At 44.4% G+C, this 17,960-nt stretch overlaps 1 protein-coding gene across 1 annotated transcript in view; it reads right to left on the reverse strand.

The window, feature by feature from the left end:
* The window catches only part of LOC309561001 (ras-related protein Rab-7a-like), a 112,113-nt gene that overhangs the window by 39,605 nt on the left and 54,548 nt on the right, over positions 1-17,960 (reverse strand). The window contains exon 4 of the mRNA XM_082264709.1: positions 11,574-11,792. Coding sequence (XP_082120835.1) covers positions 11,574-11,792 — 219 coding nt within the window. The remainder of the gene's footprint in view (positions 1-11,573; positions 11,793-17,960) is intronic.

Genomic DNA, 17,960 nt, shown 5'->3' on the forward strand with positions numbered 1-17,960 from the left:
TGTGGTACAGTTTGGGGATAGCCCCTTCATGTCCCAACATGACTGTGCACCAGTGCACAAAGCAAGGTCCATAAAGACATAGGATGAGCAAGTTTGGGGTTGAGGAACTTGACTGGCCTTTACAGAGTCCTGACCTCAACCCGATAGATGGATTCCTCCATAGATGCAGTGGTGAAGTGATGTAGCCATACAAGGACAGGGAGTGTATTAGTTGCAGGATAACAAGGTGAAAATAAAGCAAATGAAGCTTAAAAAAGAAAAAAATGCAACCACTATGCCAAGGACTAATAAGCTGCAATATACACTGCTCAAAAAAATAATAAAGGAACACTTTGAAAACACATAAAAAATCAAAGTGAAAAAATGATGCAGCAGGCTAGTAAATTTTTCTGAAAATTCATTGCAGCAACTCAAAATAGTACTCAGTAGTTTGTATGGCCCCCACATGCTTGTATGCATGCCTGACAATGTCCGGGCATCCTCCTAATGAGACGACAGATGGTGTCCTGGGGTATTTCCTCCCAGATTTGGACCAGGACATCACTGAGCTCCTGAACAGACTGAGGTGCAACCTGACAGTATCGGATGGATCGAAACATAATGTCCCAGAGGTGTTATATTGCATTTTGATCAGGCGAGCATGAGGGCCATTCAATGGTATCAATTTCTTCATCTGCCAGAAACTGGCTGCATACTCTTTCCACATAAGGTTGGGCATTGTCGTGCACCAGGAGGAACCCAGGACCCACTGCACCAGTGTAGGGTCTGACAATGGGTCCATGGATTTCATCCAGATACCTAATGGCAGTTAGGTTGCCATTGTCTAGCCTGTAGAGGTCTAAGCGTCCCTCCATGAATATGCCTCCCCAGATTATCACTGACCCCCCCCCCCCCAGCAAACCAGTAATTCTGAACAATGTTACAGGCAGCATAATGTACTTCACGGCTTCTCCAGACCCTTTCACATCTGCCACATGTGCTCGGGGTGAACCTGCTCTCATCTGTGAAAAGCACAGGGTGCCAGTGGCGGACCTGCCAATTCTGGTGTTCAATGGCAAATGCCAATCGGGCTCCACTGTGCCAGGCAGTTAGCACAGGGCCCACTATAGGATGTTGGGCCCTTAGGCCCAGTGCTGTATCTTGGCCTAGGCCAACAAGGCTCAGGCCTAGGGCGGCACTTTGCAGGGGGGGGCAGCAAAAAAGCTGCGAACTGCAAGAAAAAAAAAAAAACAGCCTTCTCCCGGTTCCCACACAAAAAGGGTCCCCACTGGCTTGCGCTAAACTTTTAGTATAGTGCTAGTCTAATGGGGAAAATTGGGCTGGAGGGCAGGGTCCAGGAGGCAAAACAGTCTGGCAGCCCCATAAAGCGGTCACACTGTTACCTGTGGGTATAATACCGGCCGGTGAGGACATTCAGACAGACCACAGGCCGTCGACCACACTTAATACAACTGGCCCGACGGCCGCCAATGCTAATAAGTGTGGCACTGCAGCCTAATGGTCCGCCTACCTTCCTCCGCCCCCAGGTATGGCAGGCATCATGTAAATATCATTTCATTTTTTTTAACATTCTTGTCCTTAAGCGAGCATATTGAGTTGCATCATATACAATTAAGACTTTTAATTGTATATGATGGCAATAATATTTGGGACCTGCTTACCTCATATGTGCGATCACAATTTGTCACTGAGATTACTCCTATCTTATAAGATATTTGGACTTGTGTTTGCTGCCACTGATTATTTCACTTATTTATATAATGACTATGGACTTCCTAGTCATTATACAAATAAGTGAAAAAATCCTATGATTACAATCAGTGGCAGCAAACACAAGTCCAAATATCTTAAAAGAAAGGAGTAATCTTATTATTCCAGTGACATAAGGCTGTATTAATGGGAACTGATAAGGGTGCACTGATGACCACTGATGAGGTGGCACTGATAAGGCAGCACTGATATGCTGCACTGATGGGCAGTGATATGCTGCACTGGTGGGCACTAATAGGCTGCACTGATGGGCACTAATAGGCTGCACTGATGAGGCGGCAATGGTGGGTATTGATAAACTGCACTGATGGGAACTAATAGGGCTGCACTGATAAGGCAGCACTGATATGCTGCACAGATGGGCACGAGGCGGCACTGATAAGCTTCACTCATGGGCTTGCACTGATATGTTGCACTGATGGGCACTAATAGCCTGCACTGATGGCCACTGATGAGGCTCTGCTGATAGCCACTGATAGGCTGCACCAGTGGCCACTGATGGGGCTGTACTGATGGGCAGTAATGAGGCTGCACTGATGGGCACTGATAGTCTGTGGTTGTGATCTGTGGTTTACAGATGGCAGGGCGGGTCATAAACAGGAAGGGGTGTGGCCTTTACAAGGAAGGGGTGGGTCATATTTAAATTAGAGGGGGTTAAGTTTAGTCAGACCTAGGGCAGCACAAAATATAAATACACCACTGCTTACACCACCTTCATGAAGTCGGTTTCTGATTGTTTGGTCAGAGACATTCCCACCAGTGGCCTGCTGGAGGTCATTTTGTAGGTCTCTGGCAGTGATCATCCTGTTCCTCCTTGCACAAAGGAGCATATACCGGTCCTGCTGATGGGTTAAGGACCTTAATGGGGACGGTACAGCTCTTTTGGGGAGAAAGATGGCCACCAAGTTGGAGGGGCTTTTAAACTAGGAGACGGGGGGGAGGGCTCAGAAGTAGAGTCAGTCAGGAGGAAGCAGAGGACTGAAGGCAGCTGTAGTGTCAGCGACAGTAGGTCCACAAGGTCAATTGGCAGGTCTGTGCGGGAGAACCTCAGACCAAACAGGAATAAACATAACCGCCAATTGCGCTTAACTTCCTTAAAACTAAGAGGTGTATATGCTAATGCCAGGAGCCTAGCTAATAAAATGGATGAGTTGGAAATGTTAGTACATGAGGAGGACATAGACCTTGTGGGAATAACAGAGACTTGGTTCGACCCCTCACATGACTGGCTGGCCAATATCCAAGGGTATTCGGTGTACCGGAAGGACAGGGTAGGAAAAAGAGGGGGAGGGGTATGTCTCTATGTCAAGAACAATATAAAGGTGACAGAAAGGAGTGACATTACGGATGGGATGAGCATGGATTTAGAATCTGTGTGGGTTGAACTCCATAGGGAAGGAGAAAAGGGGAAAGTAATTGTGGGGGTTTGCTATAGGCCACCTAACCAAGGGGAGGAGGTAGAGCTGGAATTTTTAGCACTAATGGGTAAAGTGGCAAAATTGGGATCAGTCATCGTATTGGGGGACTTCAATTACCCCGACATTGACTGGGAAGAGGGGACTGCACACTCACAGAAGGCCCGCCTATTCACGGAAACCTTACTGGATAATTACATGTCACAGTTGGTGGATTCCCCCACCAGAGAAAACGCAGTCCTGGATCTATTGCTCACTAATGACCCAGACATAATCTCGGAGGTAGGAGTCCAGGACAACCTGGGCTCTAGCGATCACAGGATGATCACATTTAGTGTAAATAACAACATAACAAGACAAGTGGGGAACATAAGAACCCTAAACTTCAGAAGGGCAAACTTTCCAAAATTGTACTCAATGATGGAAAAGGTAAACTGGGACCAAACCCTGGGATCCCTGACCACAGAGGAAAAATGGGAATGCTTTAGGAACATATTAGGCAAAGGCATCTTGCAGTGCATTCCTATGGGAAATAAATTTAGAAGAGACAAAGCCAAACCTGGCTGGCTAAACTGTAGCGTCATAAAACTTATTAGGGGGAAAAAATTGGCCTTCAAGAAGTATAAATCAGAGGGCACAGTATCGGCTTTCGAGCAATACAAGGAGGCAAATAAGAAAAGTAAACAAGAAATCAAGATGGCTAAAATCAACTTTGAGAGACAAATAGCGGAGGATAGTAAAAAAAACCCAAAGAAATTCTTTAAATATATCAACAGCAAAAAAACTAAGGCAGAGCATATTGCACACATAATTAACAATGATGGGAGGATGGTTACAGTGGACACTGAAAAAGCAACCGTGCTAAATGCTTTTTTCTCATCAGTCTTTACACAGGAAAAGGAGGGGTACACTGACCATGACTGTATGGTTAGTAGTAATAAACAGGACTTGCCACCATGGCTAACAGAGGGGGAAATCAGGGAAAGGCTGGATAAACTTAACACAAACAAATCACCAGGACCGGATGGCATACATCCGAGAGTACTCAAGGAACTCAGTAAAGTTATATCGAGACCACTGTTCCTGATCTTTGCTGACAGTATTAGGACAGGAGATGTACCAGGGGATTGGAAGAAAGCTAACGTGATTCCAATATTCAAAAAGGGCCAGAGGCATATCCCGGGAAATTATAGGCCTGTCAGTTTGACATCAGTAGTATGTAAACTTCTGGAGGGGATGATAAGGGACTATATTGTAGAGTTTGCTAAGGACAACAACATCATCAGCAGTAATCAGCACGGGTTTACAAATGGGCGTTCTTGTCAAACCAATCTCCTTACATTCTACGAGGAGGTGAGCTGTGAGCTAGATAGGGGGAGACCAGTGGATGTGGTGTACTTGGATTTCGCTAAGGCGTTTGATACAGTTCCCCACAAGCGCTTAATTTATAAAATAAGGTCTGCAGGTATCGATAGCAGGGTTTGCTCTTGGATACGGAACTGGCTAAAAAGGCGGGTCCAAAGGGTAGTAATAAACAGCGCATACTCAGACTGGTCTGAGGTGGTAAGCGGGGTCCCCCAAGGCTCAGTCCTGGGACCAACCTTGTTCAATTTATTCATAAACAACATTGAGGTCGGGATCAGTAGTTCGATATCAGTTTTTGCAGATGACACAAAATTGGGCAGGGCAATAACTTCACAACATGAAGCAGATATCCTGCAGAATGACCTGGACAAAATAACAGAGTGGGCAACGACATGGCAAATGAGGTTTAACGTGGAGAAGTGTAAGGTTTTGCACTTGGGGACTAAAAACATAAAATCACAATACACGTTAGGAGGGGAGCCCTTGGGGGAATCAAAAATGGAGAAGGATCTGGGAGTATTGGTTGATGATAGATTAGGAAACAGCATGCAATGTCAAGCGGCAGCTTCCAAAGCCAACAGAATATTAGCATGCATAAAGAAAGGGATGCATTCCAGAGATAAGACTATAATCCTTCCACTTTATAAAACTCTGGTCCGACCGCATCTGGAGTATTCCGTCCAGTTCTGGTCGCCAGTCCTCAGGAGGGATGTGTTGGAGCTGGAGAGAGTCCAGAGAAGGGCAACTAAACTAATTAGGGGATTGGAGGACCTTGACTATGAAGAGCGTCTACAATCGCTCGATTTACTCTCCCTGGAGAAGAGACGTCTGAGGGGGGACATGATAGCAATTTATAAATATCTTAATGGGGATCCCAGCTTAGAAAAAAAGCTGTTCATTCGAAGGGATTGCATGAGGACTCGAGGGCATACAATGCGATTAGAGGAGAAGCGTTTTAACCTCAGGCAACGCGGGGGGTTCTTTACTGTTAGGGCAACAAGATTGTGGAATTCTCTACCACAAGAGGTGGTTTCTGCGGGTAGTATGGTGGCTTTCAAAAGACTCTTAGACTTACATCTCAAGGATCAGAACATTCAGGGGTATGGGAGATGATTACAGCCACACATGCCTACACAGGTTGAACTGGATGGACTATTGTCTTTATTCAACCTCACCTACTATGTAACTATGTAACTATGTAACTATGTAAGGACCTTCTATGGCCCTGTCCAGCTCTCCTAGAGTAACTGCCTGTCTCCTGGAATCCCCGCCATACTCTTGAGACTGTGCTGGGAGATATTGCAAACCTTCTGGCAATGGCAATGGAACGTATTGATGCGCCATGCTGGAGGAGTTGGACTGCCTGTGCAACCTTTATAGCAGGCATCTTCAAACTACGGCCCTCCAGCTGTTGTGGAACTACACATATGAGGCATTGTAAAACTCTGACATTCACAGACAGGACTAGGCATGATGGGAATTGTAGTTCCCGAACACCTGGAGGGCCATAGTTTGAAGACCCCTGCTCTATAGGGTCCAGGTATCCCTCATGCTACCAATAGTGACACTGACCCTAGCCAAATGCAAAACTAGTGAAAAACAGTCAGAAAAGAGTAGGGGAAAAAAAAAAAAAAAGAAGAAGGTCAGTGGCCTCCACCTTTAAAAACCATTACTGTTTTGGTGGTCGTCTCATTATTGCCTATCTAGTGCACCTATTAATTTCATTAACACCAAAGAAGCGGATACTGATTAACAACCCCCCTCACCTACTTATCTGACCATATAACTATTCCAGGAGTTTAAGTAACTTGATGCTATACTCTGATTAAAAAAAAAAAAGTGTTCCTTTAATTTTTGAGCAGTGTATTTTGCTTTTAAGTTTAGATACATTTTAGGAGCTAAACTGCACAGCAAGTCTACGTTTTAAGGATTTGAATGGATCCGATACCTGGATGAGATTTTCATCGATTTTTTTCATAATCCAACGGCATTCTATAGCTTGGAAAAGCTGTCTGCATATGCGTTCAAACACAGTTATAGCAAAAAACATATCCTTGGCATCCCCACTATATATCCTGATCGTTGGCCCAAACCTTTTATAGGACTGAGCAATAAAGAAGGAATGCTAGAATACTGTGAATGTCTCCCCTCATACAACACCAGAACTGCAGTCTTAATATTTTCCAGCTTTATAGAAATTTATTTAAATTTGTATCCAGCTGGTTCACTTCTACTTTTAGTCCCATAAAACAAGCGACTGATTTAAAAATTTAATAATAATAATTATATATCTATCTATACACACACACACACAGTATATATATGTTATACATACAATCTGCCCTCTTCCAGTATTCTCTTAGTCCCTCTGCAAAGTCCTACAAATACCTGTTGACCCTGCCAGTGAAGTCCACCTAAAGCATCTTACTGTGATGGGGTTACCATGCTGCACTGCTCCTGAATTTAGAGCAGAGTTGTCACTTATGTAGGTTGTACTTGCTTGCACTACAGTGGAATTTAAAACCTTGCAGGGGGCGTGGCCATCAGCATTGTCACTGCTGAGTCTCAACCACATCTGTGGCTCTGAGGGCCCATGCAGACAGTAATCGGTGTTTTACTTTGCACTGTTCTAGTAGTGATTTCTAGTAGTCTCGTGTAATATATCTCCAGTCAATGACTGCAGCATGTCCACAGTCTCTGGCCATCTCTTGTGTCATGCCCACAGTCTCTGGCCATCTCTTGTGCCATGCCCACAGTCTCTGACCATCTCTTGTGCCATGCCCACAGTCTCTGGCCATCTCTTGTGAGCAGCAATTTTTCTGGCTCTGAGGAAGGGGGCTCGCCCCTGAAACGCGTCAGCCCAGCCACAGCAGCCCCATGCGACACACTGCATGCCATTCAGCTTTGCGTGGGACTTTGGCTACCTTGGAGATTTTATGTGCAATATTGATGTGTGTATTATCACACCTGCCTTGTGAGTATACTGTATACTTTTTAATATTTTAATAAATGCTTCCAGTGGTGATGCACTAGGTCGGTGCGCCCCTTTTCTTTTGTCTTTTCTCCAATGCCCACAGTCTCTGGCCATCTATTGTGCCATGCCCACAGTCTCTGGCCATCTTTTTTTCCATGCCCACAGTCTCTGGCCATCTCTTGTGCCATGCCCACAGTCTCTGGCCATCTCTTGTGCCATGCCCACAGTCCCTGGCCATTTCCTGTATTATGCCCACAGTCTCTGGCCTTTTCTTCTACCATGTCCATGAACTCTGGCCATCTCCTAAATCATGTCCACAGTCTTTAAATATATTTTGTTTTGTCTCTTCTGTCTCTGACAATGCATATTCACTGAAATTTATGTGCGTCCCTTTGGTGATGTCAAGGGCCACGCTTGAGGCCCCCCACATCAAGAAAGTTAACCACCACTGTGTAGCTTGTCAGTCAGTATGTGGCCAGGCCTAGTCCCACCCACTGCACCCACAGCACTGCCCGTTGCTGAAATTCTCCTACTGTGAGCTTAGCTGCAGTGCTGGGAGGAGGAGTGAGACAGTCTGCTTCCCAGAGGATTTGACTCGGGGATGATAAAGGAAGTCTTTTGTTTTTACTTTATGAGGCTTGTGCATCACATGGTAACTGAATTTTGTGCTTGCTTAGTCATGCAAAAAATTCTAGACAAACCCTCTGCACACTGCTATGTACCCTTTCAAACAAACTTTGCAAAAAAAAACCCAGGGATTTTAGGTTTACATATATTGCAATACAGGTTAAAGCTGGCCAACTACGTCAAAGTATTGCCTCTATGGCCAATCTCTACTCTTTGCAAAATGCAAGTGCTCCAGTGGATATAGTGCCAGTATGGGACAGATAGATGCAAGTTGGGTCTATCATTTACATTTTGCAGAACAGAGGAAGGACTAGCTATAGAGGGATTACGCTGACGCAGTTAGCCAGCTTAAATGCGTATTGCAATACACGTGAACCAAAAATTCCCCCTTTTTTTTTTTGCAAAGTTTTCTAGAAAGGGCATATAGCAGTGTGCAGAGCATTCATCCAGAATTTTTACCATGTGGTCACACCCTTTTAGCACCTGATGGATTATATACATGTAGAAGCTATTGGGGTTAGAGCACAGGTGTATCTTATTACTACAAGCCTAAAACGTCAGTTTCTCTTCTTCAGTATAGTCCTTTAACAGATTAAAAGGCTACGCTTTTCTCTTTGTGGTTTCAAACAACCAACCTGCATCAATAAAGAGGTGATCATGGTGCGGATCTAAGAAACATTTGCATGATTTCTACAGTAGAAGGTCATGTACATAGTGTATGTGTGCCACGTTTGTAAAGATGTCTCTACAGAACACCCGTCTTATCCACTCAACGCCTTTCATGCAAACAACTGCTGAATGGTGTGTACAGCCGCCAGCCAAGCGTGAGCCAGGATACAGGTGCAGCAGCCAGACCAGAGAACTCTGAAGTCACAGACTAACACTGGTTTCTGTATAGGGTATAGTCTTTCATTCACTGGGAGGCCAAGCTTTACCAACAAAAATCTGACTTCTATTTAATCTACAGGCAAATCAATACATCAAACCAAAAAAAAAAAAAAAATGTAAAGAGAATAGTGCTACTGTAAATCAAAAGTGCACATTGTATTCTGTCATTTGTTTAGTTTATAATAGCGATATGATACAAAGCATGGCAAAATTACTAATGAAATAAATTGGTTCCATTTATAAAAAAAATTTCCTGGGCAAATGTCTCAGGATTTGCACAGCTGTTGTGAATAATCCTTGTAATGTCTCTACTTCATCTATTTTTTCTTCAGCTCCTTCTAGTCTAACAAAGCATTGTCAAAACAGACAGTGATGGGAAAGCCAAACATTTTATAATTGTTTTAAAAACAAGAGGTGAGGGTAACTCTTCCAATAGGTACACCTGTTCCAGGGGCAACAGTCAAAGAAGTGAATTTCCCTCACCTTTTGTAGATTTCCCAATAGCAATATACAGCAAAAAATAAGCTGCTCCGAAAACTCGCTCCTGGGGAAAGATGTCTATCAGCAGGGAGGCAGAGGTATGCTAGTTGGGGGTGAAATCACCAAGAAGAGATGTCTGTTAGGGGGTCAGTGGTGAGCCATAATGAAGTAAACCAAGTAATGTATTTTATCAGATTGAGATTTGGGGGGGGGGGGGGGTTGAAATGGCAATGGCAGAGTTAACTGGCAACTTGGAGGGATGTTTGTAAGCGGGGGTGGTGGTAGAGACTGCAAAGGAGGTATATCTTAGCTATGTATTTGGGCATGGGGGGGGGGTGAGTGCGGCCACCGAAAGACAAATGTCTGTCTGCAGGGGTAGGTAAGATGGCCTGGAAGAGATAACTGGCACGTGGCGGGTGGAGACTGTAATGGAGGTACCTCTAAACATGGGCAGGGGGTGGGGAGAAAGAGGGATGCCACGAAAGAAAAAAAGTCTATCTGCAGGGGTGGGTGCATGTGAGAAGGCAGGGAGATGTGTTTCTCAGCAAGAGAGGATTTCAGTAGGCTAGGGAAGAATGTCTGTCATTGTTGTGGAGTGTGAGGAGACCAGGAAGGGATGTCTGTAGGCTTTGGGGGGGGGGGGCAGCTTGGGAGAGATGTCAAATGGAGGGATGAGTAATCTGATGGAGGGGGTCCTATGGCTCCAATACAGTAACTCCTGGAGGAGCTCTATAAAGAGCCAGCTGTAAGGCTGCATTCACATCTATGCATAGTGGGAACTCCCATTCCCACTTGCGTTTTTTTTTTGCATTTTTCACATGTTAATGCACATTGTGCGTAGGTGTCAGGGCTGGTCTTCTGTGATTACTAGCAGCACTCTTCTCAGTGCTCTAGGTTGCTCAGCTGTGGAATAATTACCAGGCACTCATCGTTTCCGGGGTGACTCACCTGGTTATCATTACCTGTCTCAATAGTCTCAATAGTCCAGCCTACATCCAGACACCTTTAGCTATTTAAACTGCCTTGCTCATTCCCTTCGTGCCTTCGCATGGTCAACATCTCTCCAGTGTTTCTTTGCTGTGTTCCGGTGTATGACTTTGCCTGGCTGATGTCTCTTCGGATTCCTGGCTTCTAACAACACTGACTTCTCACTTCCGACTTCCTGATTCCGGCTCATCCGATTACCGACTCTGGCATCCAAATCCTGGCTTCCGTTTTTAACTATGTTCCTGATCAGTGTTATTTTTGATAATACAATAAAAGGTGTGATTTTAACTGCATTTTCAGTCTCTGCCTGGTTAATGGTTCGTGACAGTAGGGCAGACTATTTACTTGAGCGAGCTGCCTTACGCAAACCACTTCAAAGAAGCTCCTGTACTTTTTTGGAGAGGAGCATGGCACGTCGGGGTGTCATTAACATTCAATGGCAGCACAAGCACGATGCGTGTTTGCAGCTCGTTCCCGAAACATGCGTCAAAGCGTGCATTTCCTTTGCAGTTTTCAGCGCAATCGGAAATGCCTAAAACCCAAAAGCCAGGCACTCTACATTGCTGGGTGTAGAGCCCAATCATTGCTAGCTGTAGAGCCCGATCTAAGTTCACTATGGCAATGGCATGTCCGGTGCTGCTGCTGGACAACATCATGCCTGGGGAACAGGTCAAAACTTCTCTGGGTGGCTGCACTGCTAACAAAGGAACAATGTTATACATGCGCCATTGCCTTTTTAGATACTTTTTAATACCTATAAAAAAGGTAGGAGAATTTGTTTTTCAGACTAAGTTGATTACAAGCTCAAGAGCTGTCATCCTTATTGCAGAAAGCTGCAAATATGCTCTAATCATGTTCATTTTACAGTTTTTAAATAACCAGTGACTGAAAAAAGTCAGCCGTGGGAGCTCCCATCGTTCTTTTCACACAGATTCCCCTTCAATTCATAATAGGATATAGTTCACCTCTCTCTGTTAAGAGTAAATACAATAAAACAGCAAGAAGAAGCAATAGTAAGCTTGTTTACTCAGTGACGCATCGGCTGCAGTAGGAAACAATGCACTGACCTGACGTTCCTCCAGATCTGTCTTGTTGGCAACCACCACAAAGGGAAATTTGTCTGGAGTTGAAGGATCAGCTTGCACTAGGAATTCTCTATGCCAGGTGTCAAGAGCATGGAAGGAATTGGGGGACGTCACATCAAAGACAAGCAAACAACAGTCTGTGCCCCTGTAGAGTGCTGCACCCAGTGACTGAAAGCGCTCTGTGCCTGCTGTATCCCAAATCTGGACAAAAGAAAGACATCAATGTCAAAAATTAAAATGTTTGTAGTACTCCATGGCCATTAATCAGATTTTAATATTTTCTTGAGAAATTGATACAGAATAAAAGTTAGAATCTTGTGGAAACTTTGGCCTAGGAAAAGCAGACCATAGGTCAAAGGACTATTTGCCAGTATTACCTGTGGTCTCCATGCAGCTGATCTTTTCCCCATGACTTGTAAGCAGATGCAGGTTTTCCTCTGTCCAGTAGGTGGCACTATGCCATCATACATAGGGAGTGGAGTCTATAGAGGAATTTGTCCCCTCCTGCACTCTATTTGTGTCCAGCTGTCTGACTGGGCAAACCTGGAGTGAGTAATTAGGTAGAATTTCCTGGGGAGTAGGATCAGCTCAGGAACAATGCCTGTGCATAGGAAACATCTCACTATCTGTTTTAGTGCTATGGGGCTCTTTTTGTCAGCATTGGAGTACCTTCCTAGTGCACTGCCAACTGCCACCCCTCCAGCAGAAGTCGTTCTCCAGTATTACGGGCCCAAGCCTGGTAATATTATACAAAAATCAACTGCTATATTGCCTAACACCAGTGCTTATGGAATGATCTTATTCATAGGGCCGGTCATATACGATACAAATCTCGGCTGGTTCAGCAGGAACTGGCCAACATTTAAAGCATGTACAGGCAGGCTGAATGTACCAAATTGATAGATCGCTTAACTGGAGTACAAACCAGCCTGCCGGATTTACTTGTGATGATCACCAGTGGCTGCTATAGCCGCTAGCAATAATCACGGTCTTCTCCAGGTGGGGGCGGCTTCCCCCAACAGGAGAAGACAATTGCCCGGCAGGAAGGATTCCCCTGTCAGCACTGTGTGTTAATGGGGGAATTGTGTGAATTGCACTGTCTATGGCCGGCCTTACTGCCAACCTATAAAAAATATATAAGAAAAATTACAGCATCAGGAACTGTGTGTGCGATCTCCCCCAGATTACGTACCCAAGGCATAGACCCTGCCTACAGATTAGATGCATAAATGTATAGATACCTTTTATTTGCAGTTAGACAATGGAATTTTAGGAGTAGGGAATCTCTGCTTTGATCTACTTAAAATGTATGTTACCCTAAATATTTTTTTTCTATGTGTCTGTTCAGGTGTATTTTATAAATTATAGACTATCACTTTCATCTACTTCTACCATCTGAAGCAGGGCTTTTTTGTTCAGCAGGAACACTGGGGAATGGAGTTCTGGCACCCCCAGGAATGACTATGTAAATGGCAAAGAATGCTTGGGTGTGCTGGAGGATCTATTGATGCTGGCTGCTGGGGGATGTATTGTTGCTGGTGGGAATCTTTTTTTGCATAGGGCTCTATTATTGCTGGTGGGGGGGGGGGGTAAATTGTTGAGGTAGAGGTTTGTTGTTGTTGGCTGGTCTATTGTGGCTGCAGTGGTATTTTGTTGCGTGGGTCCGTTGTTGCTGGGGGGGGGGGGTCTATTGTTGTGTGGGAGATCTATGATTGCTGGAGGGGTCTATTGTTGGTGGATTTGGGGCTATTGTTGCTCACTGCAGGGGGATGTACTTTTACTGTCTTTGTTATCCTTAACAAATTCAATGTAAAATTACTTCTAGTAGCACAAAATGATACTTGCTTCTGTATTCTCTAAAAGGGGCAGTACTGGGAGGCGAGTAGGAGGTGGAACCAAGGGACAGTGCTCAGAAGTTGGTAGGAGGCAGAAATGAAGGGTGACTCAGAAGGAAGGAGTTCCGGAACCTATTCTCTGAGGGAAAAAATGTCCTGATCTGAAGTATCTGATTAATCCTGACAGTCACCTTTTTTCCTTCTGTTCCAAACTGATCAGAGGTACGCAGGACACAAGGTATGCCTGCATTGGGCAGTTTGTTCAACCACCACACCTCATGACCAATCACAACCTTTCTCTGGCGCATGCCCCATCCAATCACACCCACTGCCCAAGCACAGCCTGCACTTTTCTTTAGTTTGGGGGGTCGGGGGGTTCTGGTGGACAGAGAGCACAGAATATTTAATAAAGTTATTTTAATTTATCGTATTATTATTTTGGGAAAGTGTTAGTGATACATTACCTTAGTGCTTGTCTTGCTGGGAAAGAAATCTATGTATACGCAAGGCAAGGTTCACGTTTTTCGTGCCAAGAAAGATCTGCATAGAAACGCGCTGCCTTTTAGCAGACTTGCAGCAGTGCCGTTTATGGTTATTAGCACTAGAGATGGACCGATTATCCACAAAGCCGATATATCGAGGGCCGATATGGACTTTCCCCAATATATCGGATTCCGCTTTTTTTTTGCCAATATTTTTGTGACGTCATTCCGTATGTTGCGCACACACGTTGCGCCTTCTAACACCGCCTCCCACGCCTGCGCGGCCCGTACGTGACACCATTTCATCGCGCACTGCACTTAAGACCGCCTCCCACAGCCTCGTGTTACAGCCAGCTGCAGTCTGGTCCGGTCACGCTGCCAGCCATTCATCAACCCACAGGCCCTGGCCTCAGCCACCCACCCACCCACCACAACAGGATGGCAGCCCAGCGAGCAAGCAACCAGCTACCCAGATGACACAAAGCCAACCAATGTGGAAACGTTCATAAAGTGCATATCAAAAAAAAAAAAATATATATATATATATATATATATATATATATATATATATATATATATAGTGTCCATAATTCAGTCCTCCAGAATAACAAAGTGCTTTAGTACTTGATCATCCGTGCTTGATGTGGGATCACCCCCCGTGGTTATCTACTTACCACAATGTGGTTGTAAGCAGGCATGGAATACTGATTATCATCTGTATATGGCTTCTCTGATGCGGTTAGGATGATTGATGCCGATAAGATCCTTTGGAATGGTTATTAATCCAGAGTTTCCTCATGAAAAAAAAAACTGATCATGGTGAAGATCGTTTAAACAAATGATTTATTGAGGCAAACAGGGGTATACTCACAAACATATTAAAAAACACGCATGAACAAAGCTCGGCACGGTGGTCAGCTGCTCCCGCAGCGTGCGCTCCACTGGCCGGAAATGACGTGGCAATCCGCTCGGCCAATCGCTAGACGCGTTTTGCTGTCAATCACAGCATCATCTGTAGCTATCGATTGCGCTACAGATGACGCTGTGATTGACAGCGAAACGCATCTAGCGATTGGCCGAGCGGATTGCCACGTCATTTCCGGCCGGTGGAGCGCAAGCTGCGGGAGCAGCTGACCACCGTGCCGAGCTTTGTTCATGCGTGTTTTTTAATATGTTTGTGAGTATACCCCTGTTTGCCTCAATAAATCATTTGTTTAAACGATCTTCACCATGATCAGTTTTTCTTTTCATGAGGAAACTCGGGATTAATAACCATTCCAAAGGATCTTATCGGCATCAATCATCCTAACAGCATCAGAGAAGCCATATACAGATGATAATCAGTATTCCATGCCTGCTTACAACCACATTGTGGTAAGTAGATAACCACGGGGGGTGATCCCACATCAAGCACGGATCAAGCACTAAAGCACTTTGTTATTCTGGAGGACTGAATTATGGACACTATAATATATATATATATATATATATATATATATATATATATATATATATATATATATATATATATATATATATATATTTTTTTTTTTTTTTTTTTGATATGCACTTTATATTTTGATATGCACTTTTTATGAACGTTTCCACATTTTTTTTATGTATATTTATGCTTAAGCACATTTGCACAGTTATGTAAAAGCAGCGCTGCAATCACCGATTGATACACTTTTAAAAGAGCATTAGCACTTTTCCTTGCAGCAAGCAGCTTGCACAGATTTTATTTAAATTATTTAAATTAATTTATGTGTTTGTACACAAATCAGAGCACTTTAACCACTTAGATCTCAACACCATAAGCGCGAGGTTTCATAGTCCTACAAAGCCAACCACCCACCACCATGACCAGTGTTCCAGCAAGCCAGCAGCAGCCACCCACACAACAACAGGGTGACCCCAAGCCAGCCCCCCACCACAGGGTTCCAGCAAGCCAGCCAGCCAGCCACCACAGTGTTCCAGCAAGCCAGCCACCCACCACAGTGTTCCAGCAAGCCAGCCTCTCACCACAGTGTTCCTGCAAGCCAGCCACCAATAAGGGTGACACCAATCCAGCCAGCCACCACAGTGTTCCTGCAAGCCAGCCACCCATAACAGGGTGACACCAAGCCAGCCAGCACCACCACAGTGTTCCTGCAAGCGAACCACCCAGAACAGGGTGACACCAAGCCAGCCACACTGCCAGGCATCAGCCACCACCAACCCACAACAGGATGCCAGTGCCAGCATCAGCAGCAACTTCAGCAAGCCATTTCTTTAATCTATTTTGTGTCTTTTAAGTTTAAATGGAGATGGATGAGGAGAGAAAGAGCAAAAGTGTGGTCTGGGACTATTTCTCGACTCAACCATCTCCAGGAAAAGCAGCAGCAGTGTGCAACACATGTACAAGCAACATAAGCATGGGATCAGTAACTGCAAAAAACAAAAATACCTCAAATCTTTGGGCCCATCTAAGAGTTCATCATATTGAATTGTATCATGCAGCACAGAAAAAAAATGAATATGAATGTGATTTTGAAATACCTCCTCCACTATCCCAGGCAACAATAAAAGATATGTTTGTGAAAAAAAAAAAAAACAGATGTCACTGTCTAGATTCAGATGGAAGATTCCAACTGCTTGTCATTGATAACCAGCCATTTACAATGGTGTCTGGCTCAGGATTTAAGCGGTTTATGTCCATGCTTGAGCCAAGCTACACATTGAAGAGTGAGAAGTATTATCGAACCAAAATGCTGGTAAAGCTACACCAAAAGGTAGTTGACAAAGTAAAGGCTATGCTGCAACCAGAGAATGCTGGCAACTGGCTCTCATTCACGACGGACTGCTGGTCACAAACAGAGTCCGAGTCACTACTCATTCTTACATGCCACTTCATTGACAGCGGATGGACAAGAAGGCAATTGGTGTTGAATACAAAAGTAATGCAAGGATCACACACAGTTGAGTACAGTAGAGAAATGTTTCTAGGCATGCTTGAAGAATGGGTAATCAACAAAGACCGAGTGATGCTTGCGCAACTTAGAGACAGTGGAGCAAACACGCCTAAAGGAGTCAGACCTCTGTGTCATCATGGCACACAACAGCCTCTGACTTTCAAATGATAATCTGTCAAGCCAAAGAGCTTTGCTTGATATAGGTTTTGAGAAGCATGAAGAGATTAAACATGTGCTTGCAAGTCTTTTGAATCCTCGATACAAGAACCATGCTTTCTCTTCCGATGATGTATTGGCTAAGGCGAAACAATGGCTGACCGAAGACACGGTGGTGCAGGAGGTTCCTGCCCAAAAGAAAAGTCCAGAACACTACTTTTCTGAAGAGCAGCTTGCTGAAAAAAAACAGACAAATGTCCAAAAATATGTCAACAAACAGAAGAGAATCTGCTTCATCGTCGTCAAATGGATCAGGACATTTTCTGTGTTTTATTGGTGCCTCAATTGGGGGATTCAATTTCTTCTGAATCTGCAAAGATGAGCCTGGATGATGAACTTCGTCTCTATTTGAAAGAAGCCGTAATTGACAGAAGAAGTCATCCTCTTCAGTGGTGGAGAGAAGATGAGGCACGCTACAAAAGACTTGCTTCCCATGCTAGAAGATACCTCTCTCTCCTCCTCTGTCCTCCACTCCTAAGCATGTTTACGAAGTTGCAGCATTGTTTGAACAAAACAGAAGACCTTGAACAGGTGACCATGGACATGCTGAAATGTTCCGCTTTCTGCATTATAATATTGTTCTACTTAACTGGGAGTATTGAAAAGAGTAGTGTCCACTCCACTCCAATCCACTGTCTAGCTGTTGCCTACCATTTTTTCTAGCAGTTTTGCACTGACTGCTGTAGTTGCAGTGAGTGCCCTACTGCTAAGAGACCAATCCAATCCACTGTCTAGCTGTTGCCTAGCTTTATTCTAGCAGTTTTGCACTGACTGCTGTAGTTGCAGTGAGTGCCATACTGCAGAGGTAGTCCACTGAGTGACTCCAATCCACTGTCTAGCTGTTGCCTAGCTTTTTTCTAGCAGTTTTGCACCGACTGCTGTAGT

This window comes from Pelophylax lessonae, assembly GCF_965119305.1.
Source record: "Pelophylax lessonae genome assembly, chromosome: 7".
NCBI classification, from domain to species: domain Eukaryota; kingdom Metazoa; phylum Chordata; class Amphibia; order Anura; family Ranidae; genus Pelophylax; species Pelophylax lessonae.